The 19,354-nt window shown below is 47.1% G+C and overlaps 2 protein-coding genes across 6 annotated transcripts in view; both read right to left on the bottom strand.

Moving 5' to 3' along the window:
- Window positions 1-1,333: 1,333 nt before the first annotated feature.
- On the bottom strand, window positions 1,334-5,621 carry ZFP36L2 (ZFP36 like 2 zinc finger CCCH-type). The gene is made up of 2 exons (XM_028103942.2): window positions 5,259-5,621; window positions 1,334-4,744 (listed from the first exon to the last, which is right to left on the bottom strand). The coding sequence occupies exons 1-2, from the start codon at window positions 5,307-5,309 to the stop codon at window positions 3,311-3,313; spliced, it is 1,485 nt and encodes a 494-aa protein (XP_027959743.1). The 5' UTR covers window positions 5,310-5,621; the 3' UTR covers window positions 1,334-3,310.
- A 2,379-nt stretch (window positions 5,622-8,000) lies between these two features.
- Window positions 8,001-19,354, bottom strand: part of THADA (THADA armadillo repeat containing) — a 322,099-nt gene continuing 310,745 nt past the window's right edge. For all 5 annotated transcript variants that reach the window (XM_028103861.2, XM_088026549.1, XM_088026548.1 and 2 more), the window contains one exon: window positions 8,001-10,051. In XM_028103861.2, coding sequence (XP_027959662.1) covers window positions 9,659-10,051 — 393 coding nt within the window. In that variant the 3' untranslated portion in view covers window positions 8,001-9,658. The remainder of the gene's footprint in view (window positions 10,052-19,354) is intronic.

Here is a 19,354-nt window from a genome sequence, read left to right as displayed (position 1 = left end):
GCCAGGGAGCCCACAAGGTCCTGCCCAACGAGCCCTCCTGGGGGGCAGGTTTCCCCTCCCCCACAGCCGAGGCCCTTAGCCAGGGGCCCGGCATCTGGGAGAACTCTGAAACTGTTGCCCATCCCCTTTGGCAGCCAAGCACCAAAACGCTCCAGTTAACACCAGCGCAATCACGGCTAACGTGAAACAGCTGCCCGAGGCCCCGCAGGCTCCAGACCGACCCCCCCCCCCACCGGCCCGCCCGCCCGGCTCAGCTGGGAGACGCAGGAGACCCAGCAGAGGGGTGCAAGCAGTGGATGATAGGGCCCAGCTGTGGTAGATAAGAAAACAAACTATTGCTAAATCTTTTACCTACTTTGGAAAAAGTGTCTGAACTGGGGGGTGGGAGGTGGGGGTAGGGAGGCGGGGAGGAGGGAGAAGGGAAAAACAGGAATTGATTTATGAACCTGACTTTGAAGTCTTGAAAGTGATGGCAGGAAGAAAACAAAAAGCAAAACCAAGAACCAAAAAACCGTACCAAGGTTTTGTTCAATTGTGTGCGAATCGGCAGATTGGTGCCGTTTTTTTTCTTCCTTCTTCTAGAGATTGGGCTGAAATTTGCTTCCACTTACAGTCGCCTGAAGCAGACACTAATCCTTTTGCATTAAATAACGTGTGCACTCACTCCCAGAGGAAGCTGTCCGCATAAACAAACATTACCCCGATTTAAGTTTGACCTGTTCCATCCTCCCCCTCTTTCCTTCCTCTTCGGACAAGGACACAACCAGGCTTCCCAAAGTGCAGGCAAAACTCTGCTTCCCCAGCCCGAGAGAGGCTGGGCCTCACCCCACTGCCTCCTCTTCTGCAGTGGAGCACTCTAGGGGCCTGCAGGCCCGGGGCTGGCCATACCCTCCCACATTCCCCACCCTAGCCCAGGCCGCTCCGTTCCGAGTGTCCCAGCAAAAAAAAAAAAAAAAAAAAGAAAGAAAAAAATCGGACCTTCAGCTGCCACCGCAGACACGTGACCCACTTGGTGACTCACAGGCGGGCCACACCCCTTCAGGCCTTCAGCCAGGGCCTGCAACCAGCCAGCCAGCCAACACAGGGATGCATCTTATTACCAAGGGGAACAGCTAACTAATGCCCTTGACAGTCCAAATAATTACTTTCAGCTGAAGAACTTGCTATAGAACACATAGGGGCAGGCCCTTCTGAACCCGGCCTGTGCCAGCTCCCAAAATCTCAGCCCCCAACCCCTCCGAGGCCTGGGCGATGCCTGACAAGGTGGTGGGGTAAGCAGAAACGCTCGCATGTTCCAGTTTGGAAAAAAAAAAAGCGCGATCTTACACATTAATACCTTTTTTCCCAAAAATTTTATTGGGGGAAAACTACAAAACATTTACAGTACAACGTTTACAGTCACAATTTGTAGTGAACTGATTCCCCAAAATATATTACAACTCAAGTTGACTTATCTTGTTACATTCAAAATCCTACTTCTGTCAAAGTAGTCCAGAGTACATAGTGCTCCAACTGTACCTACGTACAAACTAAAGCTACTGCTCATTCATCCGCTGTCCAGGAAAGCATTCCTGCCTTTCTACACACGCAAAAAAAAAAAAGGTACAAGTTTTGGAATTTTCTGTAATGAAACAAGGCATATTCATGTACTACATACCATTTTTTAGCACTACGAGGTGGCTTCACTTTAGATCTATATAAAAAAGTGGTAAGTATCTTTTCCTTTTGTGCAGTTGAACCCATCCTACATTCAAATTCTCTCAAGGACTAATAGAAAAATACTTATTTGGTTGAGGAAGATTTAAGGCAAGTTCTGGCCCTTCCAAAGGCACTGTGAGACTAACCCCCCACCCCATTATTGCTACATTTGTCTTTATACGCAGAGTAGGTCACAGAATCGGTGGAATAAGCAAGCTTTTCCTTGCTAATTTAAAAAAAAAGTTGGAATGAGAAAAGCATGCCACATTGAAGCCTGATTGCAAAGTATGTGGTCAACTTTTTTTCATTAAAGTTGGATGGGCTACAACCATTATACATTCTAAGAAAACTCATTAAGATATTCCTCAAACTACTTCCACAGCATCAGGATAGATTTCTGTAAAGAAATCATGCAATCTTTCAAAATTTACGTAAACAAGGAAAGAAATTAATGAAATAAATATTACATACAATCTCTTAAATTAAGATTTTTTTTACTCATTTACAATAAAATAACCAAGTGAAGTTACAAAAGGCATATATTACTGTGAAAAGAACATACACTCCACATTTTGCCGATTAATAATGGCAATCATAATTTAACATAATAAAAGAATATATATCTATTGCTTTTCATACTTGATAAATACAGTATGAACAAAAATTTCAATGTATACTTTTCACAAGATAATAAATAAGTTAAATAGTTTTTTCATATTGAGTTGTGGTGCAGTGGTGCGAAATCAACTCAAAACAGCTAAAAATTCAGCAGTTATTCCCCCCAACGATTAAGGAACTAAGCTCTGCCCAAGGCTTCCAGAAAAGAGCAGACAAAATGGTTCTAAAATTAAACATCCACTAAGTGGTGGCAATGACACCAGTAACCAGTAGGAAACTTTGGAATGCAGGTGGTTTTTTTGTTGTTGTTTTCCAGACGTAAAGAACTTTGTGTCAAACAAAAACCTATGGAGCTGAGGACTACAATCAAGGCATATTCCTGGTACAATATTGGATTCCAGAAGCTTAAGAGGTTTAGCACGGTGGTGGCTGGCTGGTTTGTTTACACTGGTCTGAGACAAACAATTAGGAACTTCTCTCAAGATAAGAGTTCCCACATCTGGACTGTAACTAATGCTTTTCAAGTGAAGATATGGAATGGTGGTTGGTAGCTGCTGGTGCTGGGTTGATTTTTTTTTTCCTAAAGTCCCAAACTCCTAGGAGACCTAAAAAAGTTTTAAGTGTTTGGTTTTTTTTTTGTTCTGTTCGCATCACAACTGCCCTGTTGTGAAAATTTTGTTCATCAATACAAAAGTTCGTTGGCTTTTTTTGCTCAACAAGAATGAAACTTCGTTAATAATAATAAAAATAATTAAAAAAAAAAAAAACAAAAAAGAGGAAACCGAAAGGGGAGGGGTGGGGGCCCCTCCCGGCACACAAGTTCGAGTCCAAGTGCTCGGTGCGGCCCGCAGTCTGGTCGTGGCCTGTCTCCCTCCCCCCGCCCGACTCCCGTGCCCCTCCCTGCCCCTAACAGGACTCCAGATGTCAGGGGCGCCCGCCAACACCCCCAGAACGGCCTTCCCTTCCTCCTCCGCGCTGGCGCCCTCTTGTCGCCTCAGTCGTCGGAGATGGACAGGCGGCTGAAGATGGGCAGGCGGCGGCCCGGGTCGAGGCTGGGGGACTCGGAGCCGCTGAGGCTGCCCGAACTCAGGGAGCCGCTCAAGTAGCTGTCGCGGTCCGACAGCGAGTCCGGGGGGCTAGGGGGCGCGTCGAACACGGGCGACTCGGACAAGCGGCGCGGCAGCTGGAAGCTGAAGGGCGGCGAGGGCGGCGCGGCGGCACTGGCAGGGAGGGGCGCGCTGGGCGGCGCCGGGGGCTGCGCGGGGGGCACCAGGCCCTGCTGCTGCTGACTGCGATAGTACGCGGCGGCCACGGCGGCGAAGTTGTGGGTCTGGATGGCGAGCGGCGTGATGAGGCTGCTCAGCTCCGGGCCGAACGCAAAGGCGTTGTTGGCGCACGAAGCCGACGAACAGGCAGCGCACTGGGCGCCCGGCGCCAGCAGGTCCTCGGCGCCCCCGGTGCCATACAGCAGGGCCGCAGCGGCCGCAGCCGCTGCCGAAGCACAGCACGTCGGGGCGCCCGAGGGCGTGGAGGCCGCGGAGGCCGACGAGCAGGACGAAGCGGACGAGGAGCAGGACGAGGCCGAGGAACAAGAGGGCGGCGGCGGCGGCGTGCGCGACGTGGGGCTGTCGAGCAGCAGCGGCGACTCCAGGCCCCCCGGGGGCTGGTGGTGGCCCGAAGGGAAGCCCGAGAAGCTGAGGCTGTGATGCAGCTTGGGCCGCGGCTCCCGGGGGAAGCCCAGGTGCAGCGCGTCCCGCGCGCTGAAGGCGCGCAGGTCCCCGGAGGCGCCCCCCGACGGCGCGGGCCGCCGCTCGTCGGCGTTGTGGATGAAGTGGCAGCGCGGCCCGTAGGGACAGAAGCCGATGGTGTGGAAGGTGCGGCACAGCTCCGTCTTGTATTTGGGGTGCCGGGTCAGGCTGCGCAGCTCGTGGAAGCCGTGAGCGAACTGACACTTCTCGCCGTACTTGCACGTGCCGCTCTCCTCAAAAGGCCGGCACAGCTCAGTCTTGTAGCGCGTCGAGTTGATCTGGGAGCCTCCGCCCCCCTTCTGCTGCTGCTGCTGTTGCTGCTGCAGGTGTAAGAGGTGCTGGCTGCGCTCGCCGTTCTCGCTGAACGAGCGGTCCCGGAATTTGTTCTCCTTGTTCAGCAGGGCTGTGCCGCCGCCCCCTGACGGCTCCTTGAGGGTGCCGTAGGAGGCCGGGCCGCCCGCCGCCCCGCTGCCGCAGCTGCTGCCGTTAGCCGCGCCCGGGAACTTGGGCGAGCAGCTGCCGGGGCTAGGCGCGGGGTGGGCGAGTGCGTGCAGGTTGCTGGCCGAGTGCCGTCGGAGAAAGCCCGGCGTGAAGCCCGAGCTAGGGGCGGCGGCCACGGGCGTCCCCACTGCCTTCTTGTCCAGCATGTTCAGATTGAGGTTGGCCAGGGATTTCTCCGTCTGCCAAAAGGAGGGGGGCGAGGACGGGATGAAATATGGAAAGGGAGGAATGAGTTGGGGCGAGTTGCAGAGGAACTTCAGCCTTCTGTTTCTTCTTCCTTTTTGCAGATTTCGATTCGGCCCCCACCCTCCACCCGTACACGCGCAAAAGAATCAAGTTCGCGTTGGGAGGAGCCGACTCCCACCCCAGGCCGCGCTCGGTTTCGACATGTGATCCTCAGCCCGTGGGCCGCCACCCTGGGCGGCGCAAACCCCATCCGGGAAGCCCCAGGCAGCGTGGCCGCGGTCGGCGCGGGAGAAACAACGACAGCGGCTCCCTCCTGCCCTTACTGCCTGCTCCTTCTCCCCGCCCACAAGGCACGAGCACACACTACAGTAAAACTCCAGAACTTTTCCCGACCCCAAAGTCAAAGTGGGGAGGGGTGCCCCCAAAGCGGAGGACAGAAGCAAAGTCTGAAAACTCGAGGGGCTTCCTGCCTGCCCGCCTTCCTCCCCTCCTTGGTCCCTCGCGTACCTTGCACAAGAAGTCGATATCGTAGAAGGCGGACAGAAGTGTGGTCGACATGTTTCTAGATCCTGTAATGGTCGGAGTTGCAGGCAGGGAGGTCCGGAGGAGCCCTCGGGGCGGCACGGCCGGGCTCGAGCCACGACGAATAACGGGTGACCGGCGGGGGAGGGACCGAAAGTTTGCCGGGGGACGAGACTAGAGGGAGAGGGAAGCAGCGTGGACTGGTTTGAGGGTGCCCGGGAGTGCGGAGTGGGGGGGAAAAAGGAGAGAGAAGCAGAGAGCGCGCCTCCGCGCCCCGGGGTGCCCGGCCCGCCCCCCCCCCGCGCGGAGCCGACGACAGCTCGCGGACTGCTGGAACTCCGCGGCCCGCGAGCGCGCGCCCTATATAGAGTCCGGGAGCGCGGCAGCGGCGGGGCGGGCGTGCCGGGGGAGGGGACAGAACACTGACCCCGCCGGGGTCTCCAGGCAACGCCGCCCGCCGGCTCGCGGACGTCAAGCGCCTTCGTGGCCTCCCATTGGCCGCCGCCAATTTTTTTTTTCATCCGGGGGAGGGGGCGGGAGGCCTTGGGGCGGGGCCGGCTGCCGGAGCGCCTGCGGCGGCGTGGAGAGTTCGTTCCTGTTGGGTGCTGCCGGGTGGCGGCGGGAAGATAAGGCTCCTCTCCTTTGGGGTTGCACTGTTGGAAATCCCCTGCACGTTTAAAGCGGCCAGGGTTCTGCAGCTCTGGACGTGTCTCTCCCCGTCCGATCCTGCTAGGAGAAATTGCGGAGCTTTAATCTCCCACTCTCGGCTTTAGACTGGGCGCGGGAATTGCAAAATGCGAGAATATTGCAATCGTCCGCGCGGTCCGGCTGGCTTGCAAAGTGTGCTCCGGCCGGGGGGCGGGGGCTCAGGGCCTGCGTCCGGTGGGTGGCGGCTCCATCGCGACTGCACGTGGAGACGCGGTGGGGGTGGGGGTGGGGGCGGGAGTGGCCACGCGGCCGCGGCAGTCTCGCCCGGAGGAGCCTGGGCCCGTTTCTCCGCCCCCCTCCCCGCCCAGGCTGCAGTAAACAGGGTTTCAGCGCTGGGGCCTGCCGGGCTGGGCTGAGTGTCTGAGGACAAGGCGCTGGCTTTGCTAATCACATCACAAGACCTTGAGCCAGGGCCAAAGGCGCGGAGTGGCGCGGAGCATCCCGGGCGGGGTAGCGGGCTGGGAGGACGGGAGGGAAGGCCGGGAGAGCTGCGCAAGCATGGAGGCGACTTCCCGCCACCCCGTTCTTCCGCTGATCCGCCCGGCCTTCCCCATCCCTCCCGGGGGATGGGGTGCAGCTGCCGGCTGAGGATCGCCGCCCGGCGCGCCCTTCAGGCCCCTTCTCTCGCCGGCCGTTGGAGGCGCCGCGCCCTGCTTTAGTTCGTTGTGGGCCGCAGGCTGTGGCTGAGGCCGGCCAGCGGCCAGGTAGGGCTGGGCACCGAGGACGCTCAAGGTGGGCTCGCCCCCTCCCGCCCTCGCCAGTCCCACACCCCAAAAAGCCTGCGCTGGGAAATGCCTTCGCCAACGGGCGCCCTCCGGGTATGGGGCAGACACCCCCCCCTAGCGCCCAGTTAGGCTAAAGCGGCTGACACCCCGGTTCGGGCAGATCTGGGGTCTGGTCCAGGACACTTATCACTCCGCGTTTAAACACATGATGCCAAAAAGCTGGAGCGGGTCCGTGATCCCGCACACCTGGCAGCCTAGGCTGCAATTGTGCCTCAGTTGGAAGGCCCAGTTCCCTCTAGGGAAGTTGACAACCCACAGCCCCTTTCCAAAATCGATCTTATTTCTTGCTGTTTTTTCGTGGTCATTTCCATTCGTTACCCTGGAAAGGATGAGCCAGGCCTGTCACTCGTGGAACTGACTCCTGAGCTCAGTTTGCATGCAGTTCCCCCTGCTGAAACTCTCCACGCATCCACCCAAAGAGCGGGAGTCTGCATAGGGTTGCAAGGACTTGAGGATCAGAAACACAGGGCTGGAGTTCAGGCCCTGCCCCTTCCAAGCCATGTGACCCTGGGCAAATCACGATCTCTTTGGTACTTGCGTTTCCTTGTAAAACTGATAATTCCCGCTTTACTCGTCTCTCACCTTTGTCAAGGCGCAAATGAGTTATCTGTTAAGGTGTATAAAAGATGAACAAGTATAAGCCTTATTATTAAAACAAGTTGACAAACCATAAAAACGGACACAGCCAGGTCTCTGCGCTGTGGCCAGATGGGTAGAGATCCACAGAATCATGGCTGCAGACCTGAGGGGCACCAAATCTTAGACCCTCTGGCTTGGAGCCAAGGGCAGGGACCTCAGGAGAGGTGACTCTTTTGCTCCCGGTGATTGCACCACCCAGCCCTACACTGACCCCCAGGCAGCGCCAGACAATGGTGGCTGACACAGCCTGCAATACCCAAGAACCCCAACTGTTCTGTTTTGTTCTTTGTTGAAACGACCCCAAACACAGGAGTTTGAGGGTAGCCCTGACAGCAGTATTCTAAGATTCCCCTGGAAGTGCATCAGGCAAGTGTGAAACAGCCATTTCCTTAGCCACTGCTATTGTAGGTCAGTAATAAGATTTCAGATTCAAAACCAGGAGAAACATCTGTCCCTCCTGTCCTCCCAGGCTGGCCACAGCCAGCCAACATCAGAATCTGGGGTAATTACCAGTCAGCAGCCATGAGAACACCCACTTTGTAGGCTGGGTAGAAGGATCCTGGAGATAACGTAATAAATATGCTATGCGACATGCTTTGGTACAGAGTACCCACTGGTAGAAAGTATTTTTATTGTTATGTAATGGCTTTTATTTCATCTTAAGTGGAGAAAAAAGGAATGCTGGTCTTTTCCAGTGAGTTGGGCTTTGCTGAGGCCAGTTTCATAGTTACTGAACCATGGTCATCACTGTATCATGCCAACGATTCCCTGACTTCTCACCCAGTCAGGTCTGCTCATAACAAAAAGAAATGTTAGACTGGCAACTTTCCATCATGTGTGGGCTACATAGATGCCCAACCAGGTAATTAATTCAGGATCACAAAAAACAAAAACCTACCACATTTTGAGCTGAATAGTGCAAAACTACCCAGGGAATTTCCTGTTCTCTTTAGTAAGTTCACTTCATTCCCTGCCTTTTCCTATGGATCCTTTCTCTATACTTCCAGTATGGTTGTGTTTTTAGTGGTAGGTGGTTTTCTTTTAAAGAGAAGCAAATTTGAAACACGAACCTTTCTGCAGTAAGAAATTTTATCAAACCCTCTCTCCTCTAAACTGCCCCTTTAACATAATTCCAAAGTGACTGCTCACCAGAGAAGTATTTAAAAATATTTACAGACCCTAAAAGCTGGACCAACTCTACATATTACTACCAAAATGGCTTTTTCTGATAATCAGGATGAAAAACGAATATAGATGAGACTATGACCAATCCAAACTATGAATTTCAAAATAGCTGTCTGCAGGTAACGCTTATTCTGAAATTGTAAGTAGAAAATGGCAAGCCAAGGAAAGGCAGGGCCAGCAGCAAAATGTGTGCAAGAGCGACGCCTGCTGGGTATCAGAGGAAGAGGGCTGGGCCGGGCTTCGAAAAGGCAGGAAACCCGTCGGGTGTCTAGATTCAAACACTAACGTGAATAAATGTGTTTTCTGACATCTTAAATGAGAATCTTGTTATTGCCACCAAGAAAATGACAGCAAAATATTGTAGGAATCGAATAAGTCATTTATTCTGGCTTTCCCTTCTCCGGGCTTCCTTCTAACAGCCAAGGGTCTATGCTTTCAGTGGGTGGCAAAATCAGGTTTCCTAGCATTAGCCCAAACACTTTTGGTGGCTAGGAGCTCTTTTAATAATTCAGATGGCATGTGCAGGTCGTCACGGGCTCGCACACGTAGATAGTGGAAACAAAACTATTTCTATGCAGTTGATCTCTAATTCTCCCAGGATCCAACATTCGGAACCTACTTTTGCTTTAGCTAAAATGGAATAAAATTTGGAATTCTGATCCAGTCAGTGGGCTGTTTGCCAACTAATCCAGCTCTTCTATCCAGTGGAAAAAAGAGAAAATCATGTGTTACAATCCAGTTTTGTACAGTCAGTTCACAGAAAATGCTGGCTGGCTATGGCCGGACGTTGGAGGTTGTGGAGGAAGAAAAAGGCGAATTCAGGTCTGCAGGTGGCCTGCACCTGGGAACAGAGTCAATATTCAATGTGGTAGCCTCACTTCCTACAGTAGCTGCAATAAACCAGGCTGCCCTGAATGGGTGAACTGAAGAAAAATTCCTCTGTAGGAAGGGACAGAAGACTAGACTCACAAAGGGAAGACGATATTTGAATTTATGTTCAACACGTTCCCTGCAGATGGGAATGGGGGAAGAGTCCATCCCCACCCCACCCCCAAAAGTCTTCTTTCTTCAACAAGCCGTTTCTTTTCTTACGAGAGTGAACTGATTCGTTTCTGCAGGAGAGTCGGAAGCACCGAGAATGGGGGTGTCTTCCCTTTCCTTTCCTGCCAAAAGGGCCAGCAGCCTCAGGCAAGCCGAAGTCCTCTCCTCCTGAATGCGCAGTCTCGTGAATTCCACTGTCTTCAAAAATTCAGCAGCTGGTGGCAGCTCTCTGAAGAGCTGGGAGAGGAGGTGGCCCTGCTCTGACGCTGTTCTGTGAAGATGGTGGAGGCTTTGGGGGCTGAGGGCATTGCAGCTGGACTTGGAGAGGAGCCGGAAGAGGTGCTCAGAGAGGTATTTCACAAAGATTAGGGTCTCAGCCCAAAAGTTGACCTCTGCTTTTTCAAACAGGTAGTCTTCCACCTAAATCAAATGACAAGGCCCAACGTCAACATGACAGGGGATGCTGACAAGCTCCCATCCAGACCAGAGTCCTGCCAGACGTGGAGGACGTGTGTCCCCCTCCCCCTCCCGAGGGAGGGCCCACTCCTGCCTGTCAGCACCCACATACACTTGCCACTTGCAGCCTGGAAGGTCACCTTCTATTTTCATTTGCTGTACTTCTCTACCCGGCAGGAATTTTCTTTCCCAGACTTAACATGACCTTTGATAAAGATGTGTTTGTGGTTCCAAGCCAAGATATTTTGGGGGCCTGCTGTTGAAAGGGAACCTCAACATGGGAGTGGCCCCCTAGACCCAAAGGTGCATCTAGAAATCAGAGGGTGTGAGCAGGGAGGAAGAGAAATCTCAGCAGCAGAACAAAGAGCAAAGGATTACCAAACACGAGACCCTACTCTCTCAGTATGAAACCAAATTTCTATAATGCTGGGGATTTTCAAGGTTATTTTATCACAGACACTTTATCTTGTCTCCAAATTTCCCATAAACAGGCTGCTTTCTGAACTCTTGGCCTGCTGGGTATGTCAAGAGGGCCAGCTGAGTCAGACACTGGTGGATGGATACAAATTTCAGTTGACAAGATGCTTTTGCTGCTGGTCTTGGTCCTCACCTTCCCTGTCTGTTGGCTCACCTGGAGGGGGCTAATAGTTTTCTCTAAGCAGCAAATACCCTGGAAGGATCCTGATTCTCTGGGAATGTTTCACCTCAGACATAACCACGGGGAGGCCCTAGCTCTTCCAATGTGGACTAATAAGCATTCTCCATAATTAAACCCTCAACTTCCAAGGGGCGTCTTCCTTTCTTATTTTTTTTTCTATTGAGGTATAATTGACATACAATATTATACTAGTCTCAGGTGTACAACATTTGCATCCGTTGTGAAATGATCACCACACTAAGTCTAGTTACCATCTGTCACCCTACAAAGTTAATATAATCTTATTGACTATATTCCACATGCTATACATTAATCCCCATAACTTATTCATCTTATAACTGGGAGTCTGTACTTCTTGATCCCCTTTACCCATTTCACACCACCTTAACCCCCCTCCCCTCCACCAACTGCCAATCTGTTCTCTGTATGTTTGTTTTGCTTGTTTGTTTTTTAGACTCCACATATTAAGTGAAATGAGGTGGTATTTGTCTTTCTCTGACTTATTTCTCTTAGTATAATACCCTCGAGTTCTGTGTTGTCTCAAATGGCACCATTACATTCTTTTTCATGGCTGAGTAATATTCCCGTGTGTGTGTGTGTGTGTGTGTGTGTGTGTGTGTGTGTGTATAAAACACATTATATATATAAAAACACGTTATATATATAAAACACGTAATATAACACAATGCATGCATGTGTACACACACACACACACACCCTTATCTATTCATCCATTGAAGGACATGTTTAGGTTGTTTCCATATCGTGGCTATTGTAAATAATGCTGCAGTGAACACAGTGGTGCACTGTATCTTTTCAAATTAGTGTTTCCATTTTCTTTGGATAGATACTGAGCAGTGAAATTGCTAGATCATGTGGTAGTTCTATTTTTAATTTTGTGGGAACCTCCATAATGTTTTCCATAGTGGCTGCACAGGTTTACCTTCCCACCAACAGGGCTTGAGAGTTCTCCTTCCCCCACATCCTCACCAACACTTATTTCTTGTCTTTTTGATACTAGACATTCTGACTGGTGTTAGGTGATAACTCATTGTGGCTTTGATTTGCATTTCCCTGATGATTAGTGATGTCGAGCATCTTTTCAGGTACCTGTTGGCCACCTGTATGTCTACTTTGGGAAAATGTTTATTCAGATCCTCTGCCCCTTTTTTTTCTCTGCCCATTTTTTAATCAGATTTCTTTGTTTTTAATGAGTTGTATGAGTTCTTTGTATTTTTTTGGATATTAACCCCTTATTGGATATATAAATCATATGCAAATATCTTCTCCCATTCAGTAGGTTCTATTTTCATTTTGCTGATGGTTTCCTTCACTGCGCAGAAGCTTTTTAGTTTGACTTAGTCCCAGTTGTTTACTTTTGCTTTATTTCCCTTGCCTTTGGAGTCAGATTCACAAAAACATCACTAAGACTGATGTCAAGGAGCTTACCATCTGTGTTTTCTTTTAGAAGTTTTATAGTTTCAGGTCTTACATTCAGGCCTTTAATTCATTTTGAGTTAATTTTTGTATATGGTGTAAGAAAGTGGTCCAGTTTCATTCTTTTGCATGTAGCTGTCCGGTTTTCCCAATATCATTTATTGAAGAGACTATCCATTCCTCATTGTATATTGTTGCCTCCTTTGTCAAAAATTAATTGACCATATACATATACATGGGTTTATTTCTGGGCTCTCTGTTCTGTCCCACTGATCTGTATGTCTGTTTTTGTGCCAGTGCCATACTGTTTTGATTACCATAGCTTTGTAGTATAGTTTGAAGTCAAGGCACATAATACCTCTGGCTTTGTTCTTCTTTCTCAAGACTGTTCTGGCTGTTTGGGGTCTTTGGTTGTTCCCTATAAATTTTAGAATACATGTTCTAGTTCTGTTAAAAATACCATTGGAATTTTTTTTTAAAAAGATTTTATTTATTTATTTTACAGAGAGAGACACAGCAAGAGCAGGAACACAAGCAAGGGGAGTGGGAGAGGGAGAAGCAGGCTTCCCGCTGAGCAGGGAGCCTGATGTGAGACTCGATCCCAGGACTCTGGGATCACGACCTGAGCTGAAGGCAGATGCTTAATGACTGAGCCACCCAGGCACCCACCACTGGAATTTTGATGGGGTTTGCATTGAATCTGTAGACTGCTTTGGGCAGATGGATATTTTAACAATATTAATTCTTCCAATCCAAGAGCATGGAATATCTTTCCATTTGTTTGTGTCTTCTTTAATTTCTTTCATCAATATCTTATGGTTTAATAAGGTCTTTTACCTCCTTCGTTAAATGTATTCCTAGGGGTGTGTGTGTGTGTGTGTGTGTGTGTGTGTGTGTGTGTGTGTGTGTGTATTATGCAATTGTAGATGGGACTGTTTTCTTGATTTCTCTGATAGTTTGTTATTAGTGTATAGAAATGCAACAGATTTTTGTACATTGATTTTGTATCCTACAACTTTACTGAATTCATTTACTAATTCTAAAAGTTTTTTTGGTAGAGTCTTTAGGGTTTTCTATATATAGTGTCATGTCATCTGCAAACGGTGACAATTTTACTTCTTCCTTTCCAATTTATATGCCTTTTATTTCTTTTTCTTGTGTAATTGCTGTGGCTAGCATTTCCAGGACTCTGCTGCATAAAAGTGGTGAGAGTAGGCATCTTTGTCTTGTTCCTGATCTTAGAGGAAAGGCTTTCAGCTTTTATCCACTGAGTATTTTCAGCTTTTATCCATTGGGTTTGTCATATATGGTTTTCATTATATTAAGATATGTACCTTCTGTACCCACTTTGTTGAGGGTTTTGTTTTGTTTTTACCATAAATGGATGTTGAATTTTGTCAAATGCTTTTCTGCATCTATTGAAATGATCATGATTGTTATCTTTTATTTTGTTAATATTGTGTATCACATTGACTGATTTGTAGATGTTGAATTACCCTTGCATCCCTGGAATAAAGCCCGCTGGATTATGGTATATGATACTTTTAAAGTGTTGTTGAACTCCATTTGCTAATAGTTGAGGATTTTGCATCTATGTTCATCAGGGATATTGGCCTATAATTTTCTTTCATTCTTTTTTTTGTTGTTGTTGTGTCCTTATCTGGTTTTGGTATCAGGGTAGTGCTGGCCTTGTAAAATGAGTTTGGAAGCAGTCCCTCCTTTTCAATTTTTTGGAAGAGTTTGAAAGGGTAGGTATTAAATCCTTGAATGTTTGGTAGAATTTACTGGTGAAGCCGTCTGGTCTTGGATTTCTGTTTGCGGGGGGGCTTCCCCCCCTTTTATTTTTTATTTATTTTTTCTTCACTGGTCTATTCAGATTTTCTATTTCTTTATGATTCAGTCTTGGAAGATTGCAAGTTTTTAGGAATTTATTCATTCCTTTTCAGTTGTCCAGTTTGTTGGCATATAATTGCTCACAGTAGTCTCTTTTTTTTATCCTTCACAAATTTATTTCTCTCTAAATTCATTATAAACAAGAATTATCTTAGAAATACCTTGCAGTATTTCAGAAAAATGATTCGAACAAGAGTACTGTACTAACGTTCATCAAACCATTCATTCACTCATTATTTATTAAGTATCCACCATGAGCAAAGCACTGTGTTAAGTATTGGCAACACAATGATAAATGAATAAACAGCCCCTGTCATCTCAAGGCTCAATTTAACAGAGGAGAAAATGTAAAGAAATTCCCCTAAAGCTTCAGTTTTATGAACCAGTTTTTAGAATCATATTATTTTTTAAAAAGGTGTTTCTCCATAACCTTTACACAAAAATGCACAATAGTTGCTAGTCAACTGCATTCAATGACCAAGTGGGTAGGTCTATGGAAGAGTGGTTTTCATACTGCAAGTTGTAATGTTTAAGAGGTCATGAAATCAGGGCGCCTGGGTGGCTCAGTCATTAAGCGTCTGCCTTTGGCTCAGATCCTGGTCCCAGGGTCCTGGGATCGAGTCCTACATTGGGCTCCCTGCTCAGCGGGAAGCCTGCTTCTCCCTCTCCCACCCCCCCGCTTGTGTTCCCTCTCTCGCTGTGTCTCTGTCAAATATATAAAATCTTAAAAAAAAAGAGGTCATGAAATCAATATGGATTGCAACCAGTTAAAAATAGTAAGATACAATGGTTCAGAAACATCAGCACCATGTATTATAAAGTATTATTTAGTGAAATGTTTGTTTCAGAAGTACAGAGTGAGAGGGAAGTGCTTCCCTGTCTTCCTACATATACCTCTCATCTCCCTTCCACCTGCCCCAAGACACATCCTTAGCACATCCAATTCACAACAGTCTCTTATGATCCTTTGTATTTCTGTGGTATCAGTTGTAACCTCTCCTCTTTCCTTTCTGATTTTTATTTGAGCCCTCTCTTTTTCTTGGTCAGTCTAGCTAAAGGTTTGTCTATTTTGTTTATCTTTTCAAAGAACCAGCTTTTAGTTTCATTGATGTTTTCTATTGTCTTTTTAGTCTCTATTTCATTTATTTCCACTCTTATCTTTATTATTTCCTTCCTCCTCCTAATTTTGGGTTTTGTTTGTTCTTCTTTTTCTGGTCCCTTAAGGTATAAAGTTAGGTTGTTTATTTGAGATCTTTCTTGTTTCTCTCTTTTTTTTTTTTAATATTTTATTTATTTATTTGACAGAGAGAGAAAGACAGCGAGAGAGGGAACACAAGCAGGGGGAGTGGGAGAGGGAGAAGCAGGCTTCCCGCGGAGCAGGGAGCCTGATGTGGCGCTCGATCCCAAGACCCTGGGATCATGACCTGAGCCAAAGGCAGACGCTTAACGACTGAGCCACCCAGGCGCCCCTCTTGTTTCTTGATAATAGGCATTTATCACTTGAACTTCCCTCTTAGAACCCCTTTTTCTACATCCTATAGATTTTGTTATATTGTGTTTCTGTTTTCATTTGTTTCTAGGTGTTTTAATTTCTCCTTTGATTTCTTCTATGACCCAACAATTGTTAACATGTTGTTTAATTTCCATGTATTTGTAGTTTTTCCAGTTTTCTTCTTGTAATTGATTTCTAGTTTTATACTATTGTGGTCAGAAAAGACGCTTGACATGATTTTTATCTTGTATTTATTGAGACTTGTTTTGTGGCCTAACATGTGATCTATACGGTAGAATGTTCCATGTGCATTTGAGAAGAACGTGTATTCTCCTGCTTTGGATGGGATGTTCTGTATATACCTATTAAAGTCTGTGTGGTCTAATGTATTGTTTAAGGCCAACATTTCCTTATTAATTTTGTTTGGATGACCTATCCACTGATGTAAGTGGGATGTTAAAGTCCCCTACTATTATTGCATTACTCGTAATTTCTCCCTTTAGGTCTGTTATTATTTGCTCTATATATTTTGGTGCTCCTATTTTGGCTGTATAATATTTATAAATGTTATATATTCTTGCTGGATTGACCCTTTTATTAATATGGTGGCCCTCTTTCTCTTTTATTACAGTCTTCCTTCTAAAGTCTATTTTGTCTGATATGAGTATCGCTATACCAGCTTTCTTTTTGTTTCCATCTGCATGGGATGTAATTCTCCATCCCTTCACTTTTGGGCTGCATGTGTCCTTACTTATGAAGTCTCTTGCAGGCAGTATACAGATGTATCTTTTTTTTTAAAATCCATTTAGCCACTCTTATGTCTTTTGATTGGAGAATTAGTCCATTTACATTTAAAGTAATTATTGATAGGTATCTGCTTATTGACCTTTTGTTAACTATTTGCTGGCTGTTTTGTAGGTCCTGTATGTTCCTTTCTTCTTCTCTTGTGGTTCGATGACTTTCTTTAGTGTTTAGATTCCTTTCTCATTTTCATTGTGCATTTACATACATATTACATACATACATATTCTTTGTGTTTGCTGTGAGGTTCACATGTCATCCTATAACAGTCTATTTTAAGTTGATAGCAACTTAAATTTGAACATATCCCAGAGCTCTACATTTTTACTCCATTTTATGTTTTTGATGTCACATTTTACATCTTTTTATGTTTCCCTTAATTATTGTAGTTTTAGTTCATTTTTTCTTTTAACCTTCAAAGTAGCTTTGGAAGTGATTAATCTACTATCTTTACTATATAGTTACCTAATATAGATTTTTACTTTCATATGTTTTCTTCTTATTAATTAGTGCCATTTCTCGCTTGCTTTTTTTTTTTTTTTTTTTTTGGGTGGGCAGCAAAGCAAGGTTTATTGAGCGATAGCAAAGAGATAGTACAAAGCTCCCAAGGTGGGAGGGGACCTGAGGGAGTGGCCACTGGAGTTTCTAAGTTTAGGGGTTTATTTATGGGCTTGTTGGCAGGCTGTTTTAATCTGATTAACCCTCCCTGCACCTGTCATCCAGTCAGATTTTTGTCACCTATCTATCATATGGGAAAAGGTAGAGGGTTCCTTCCAGGGTGGTGTAAAATCCTTTTAAGGGTGATTTCCTTAGGGCTGGGCGGGGGGGTGGGTGTGTGTTGCTTGTCCCTGCCTGTCTGCCTTCCAGCTATCCTTCATCATTCCCCTCTCTGAAGAGGTAACCCTAACTCCTGTTAGGAAGAAGGGTGACGACCGATCATAGCTACTTCCTGTTGGTCAGGGGCGTTGGATGGGGCGGCAGTCAGGGTTCCTTTCATCCCATCTTAATTAGTGCCATTTCTTTTCAACTTAAAGGAGTCCTTTAACATTTCTAAGCCCAGGTTAGTGGTGACGAACTCCTTTAGTTTTTGCTTGTCTGGGAAACTCTTTATCTCTCCTTCCATTCTGAATGATAACCTTGCCAGGTACAGTATTCTTGGTTGGAAGGTTTTGAGTATGTCATGCCCCTCCCTTCTGGCCTGCAAAATTACTGCTGAGAAATCTGCCAACAGCCTTACGGGGTTTCCCTTGTATGTAATAATTTGTTTTTCTCTTGCTGCTTTTAAGATTCTCTCTTTAATTTCTGACATTTTAAATATGATGTGTCTTGGTGTAGATCTCTTTAGGTTCATCTTCTTTGGAATTCTTTGGGCTTCCCTGGGCCTGGATTTCTGTTTCCTTTTCCAGCTAGGGAAGTTTTCAGCCATTGTTTCTTCAAATTAGTTTTCTGTCCCTTTCTCTCTTCTCCTTCTCAGATCCCTATGGTGTGAATGTCATTCCACCTGATGCTGTCCCATAGCTCTCTTAAGTTATCTTCATTTTTAAAATTTGCTTTCCTTTTTGCTGCTCTGTCTGGATGAGCTCCATTGCTTTGTCTTCCAGCTCGCTGATCCATTCTTCTGTTTCATCTAGTCTGCTGTTGAGCCCTTCTAGTGTTTCTCAGCCAGTTATTGTATTCTTTGGCTCTGTGCCTTCTATTTGGCACTTTCTTATATTTTCTCCTTGTTGAAGCTCTCACTGTGTTCATCGTTTCTTCTCCCAAGCTCAGTGAGCTTCTTCTTCTTCTTTTTTTTTTTTTTTTAAGATTTTTATCGATTTATTTGAGAGAGAGAAAGGGGGGAGAGCACAAAGGGAGAGTAAGAGGGAGAAGCAGACTCTGCCCTGAGCAGGGAGCCCGATGTGGGACTCGATACCAGGACCCTGAGATCATGACCTGAGCTGAAGGCAGACGCTTAACCGGCTGAGGCACACAGACATCCCAGTGAGCTTCTTTATGCCATTACTTTGAATTCTTTACCAGGTAGATTCCTTATCTCCACATCACTAAGGTCTTTTTCTGAGGTTTTGTCTTTTCTTCCATTTGGAACATATTTCTGTTTCCTCATTTTGCTTGACTCTGTTTGCTTCTATGTATTAGGCAAAGCAGCCACCTCTCTCAGTCTTGAAGGAGTGGGTGGCCTTGTGGGTGATGAAATTTCTCCTTCAACCTTGCTCTAGTTCTTGGTTGTCTCTTGAACCTTTCTGATTGTCTAAACCGCCTGATTTATTTTTATTATGTCCCCATTGTTGAGGGTGTGCCAAGACCGGTCAGTGTTCCAAGGGGAGGAATCTCATTTAGCACCTGCTTTCAGGCTGACTGGAAGCCAGACCCTTTGGCAGCAGCTTTTAAAATATATATAGTACTGTGGGATGGCAATTGTAATCCTTGCTGGCCTCCAGACCAGGAGATGTAGAGGTGTCCCCTGGGCAACTGTTGCAAAAATTGGGGCTCCAGATGAATATATTAGCTTTTTTCCGGGAAGTCTCATGGAGCTTTAGCAAGGCCAAGGGGGCATGCAAGGATGTCACTTCCTGATTGTGTTCCCTAGGAACGCCTTCTGAGCCTCTAAATGTGTGGGAAACCTGAAGCCTGTCCCTCAGGCTGAAGTTCCAGGCTATACAAACAGCCTTTTTTCCCATGAAGACTGGGGTTGTGTTTCAGTCTGCTGTCTGTGCAGTGCCCTGGGGGTGGCAGACTGCCAAGAACTGTCTTCCTGATCACTACCTTCCTGTGGAGTTCAAGATGCCAGCTCCCTTGGCCACTAGGGCCAGGCAATCAAGGGGTGTCCTGGGTGTGGAGCAGCCATGGTTGCTGGCTTTAGCTGGGCCGTCAGAGAGTGTAGGGGGTAGGGAATGCCCACCAGCTTCAGAAACCCAGGAGGCTCTTTCAAAGTCCTCTCCCCTGGTGATCTGAAGACTGGAACCCCACTGGAACCCCAGAAGTCAGC

Source organism: Eumetopias jubatus, unplaced genomic scaffold, assembly GCF_037043125.1.
Source record: "Eumetopias jubatus isolate StellerSeaLion01/CBP00866 unplaced genomic scaffold, mEumJub1_p1.0 scaffold_9, whole genome shotgun sequence".
Taxonomy (NCBI): Eukaryota; Metazoa; Chordata; class Mammalia; order Carnivora; family Otariidae; genus Eumetopias; species Eumetopias jubatus.
The sequence above is the reverse complement of the archived record's forward strand: the minus strand, read 5'-3'. Positions and strand labels throughout refer to the sequence as shown.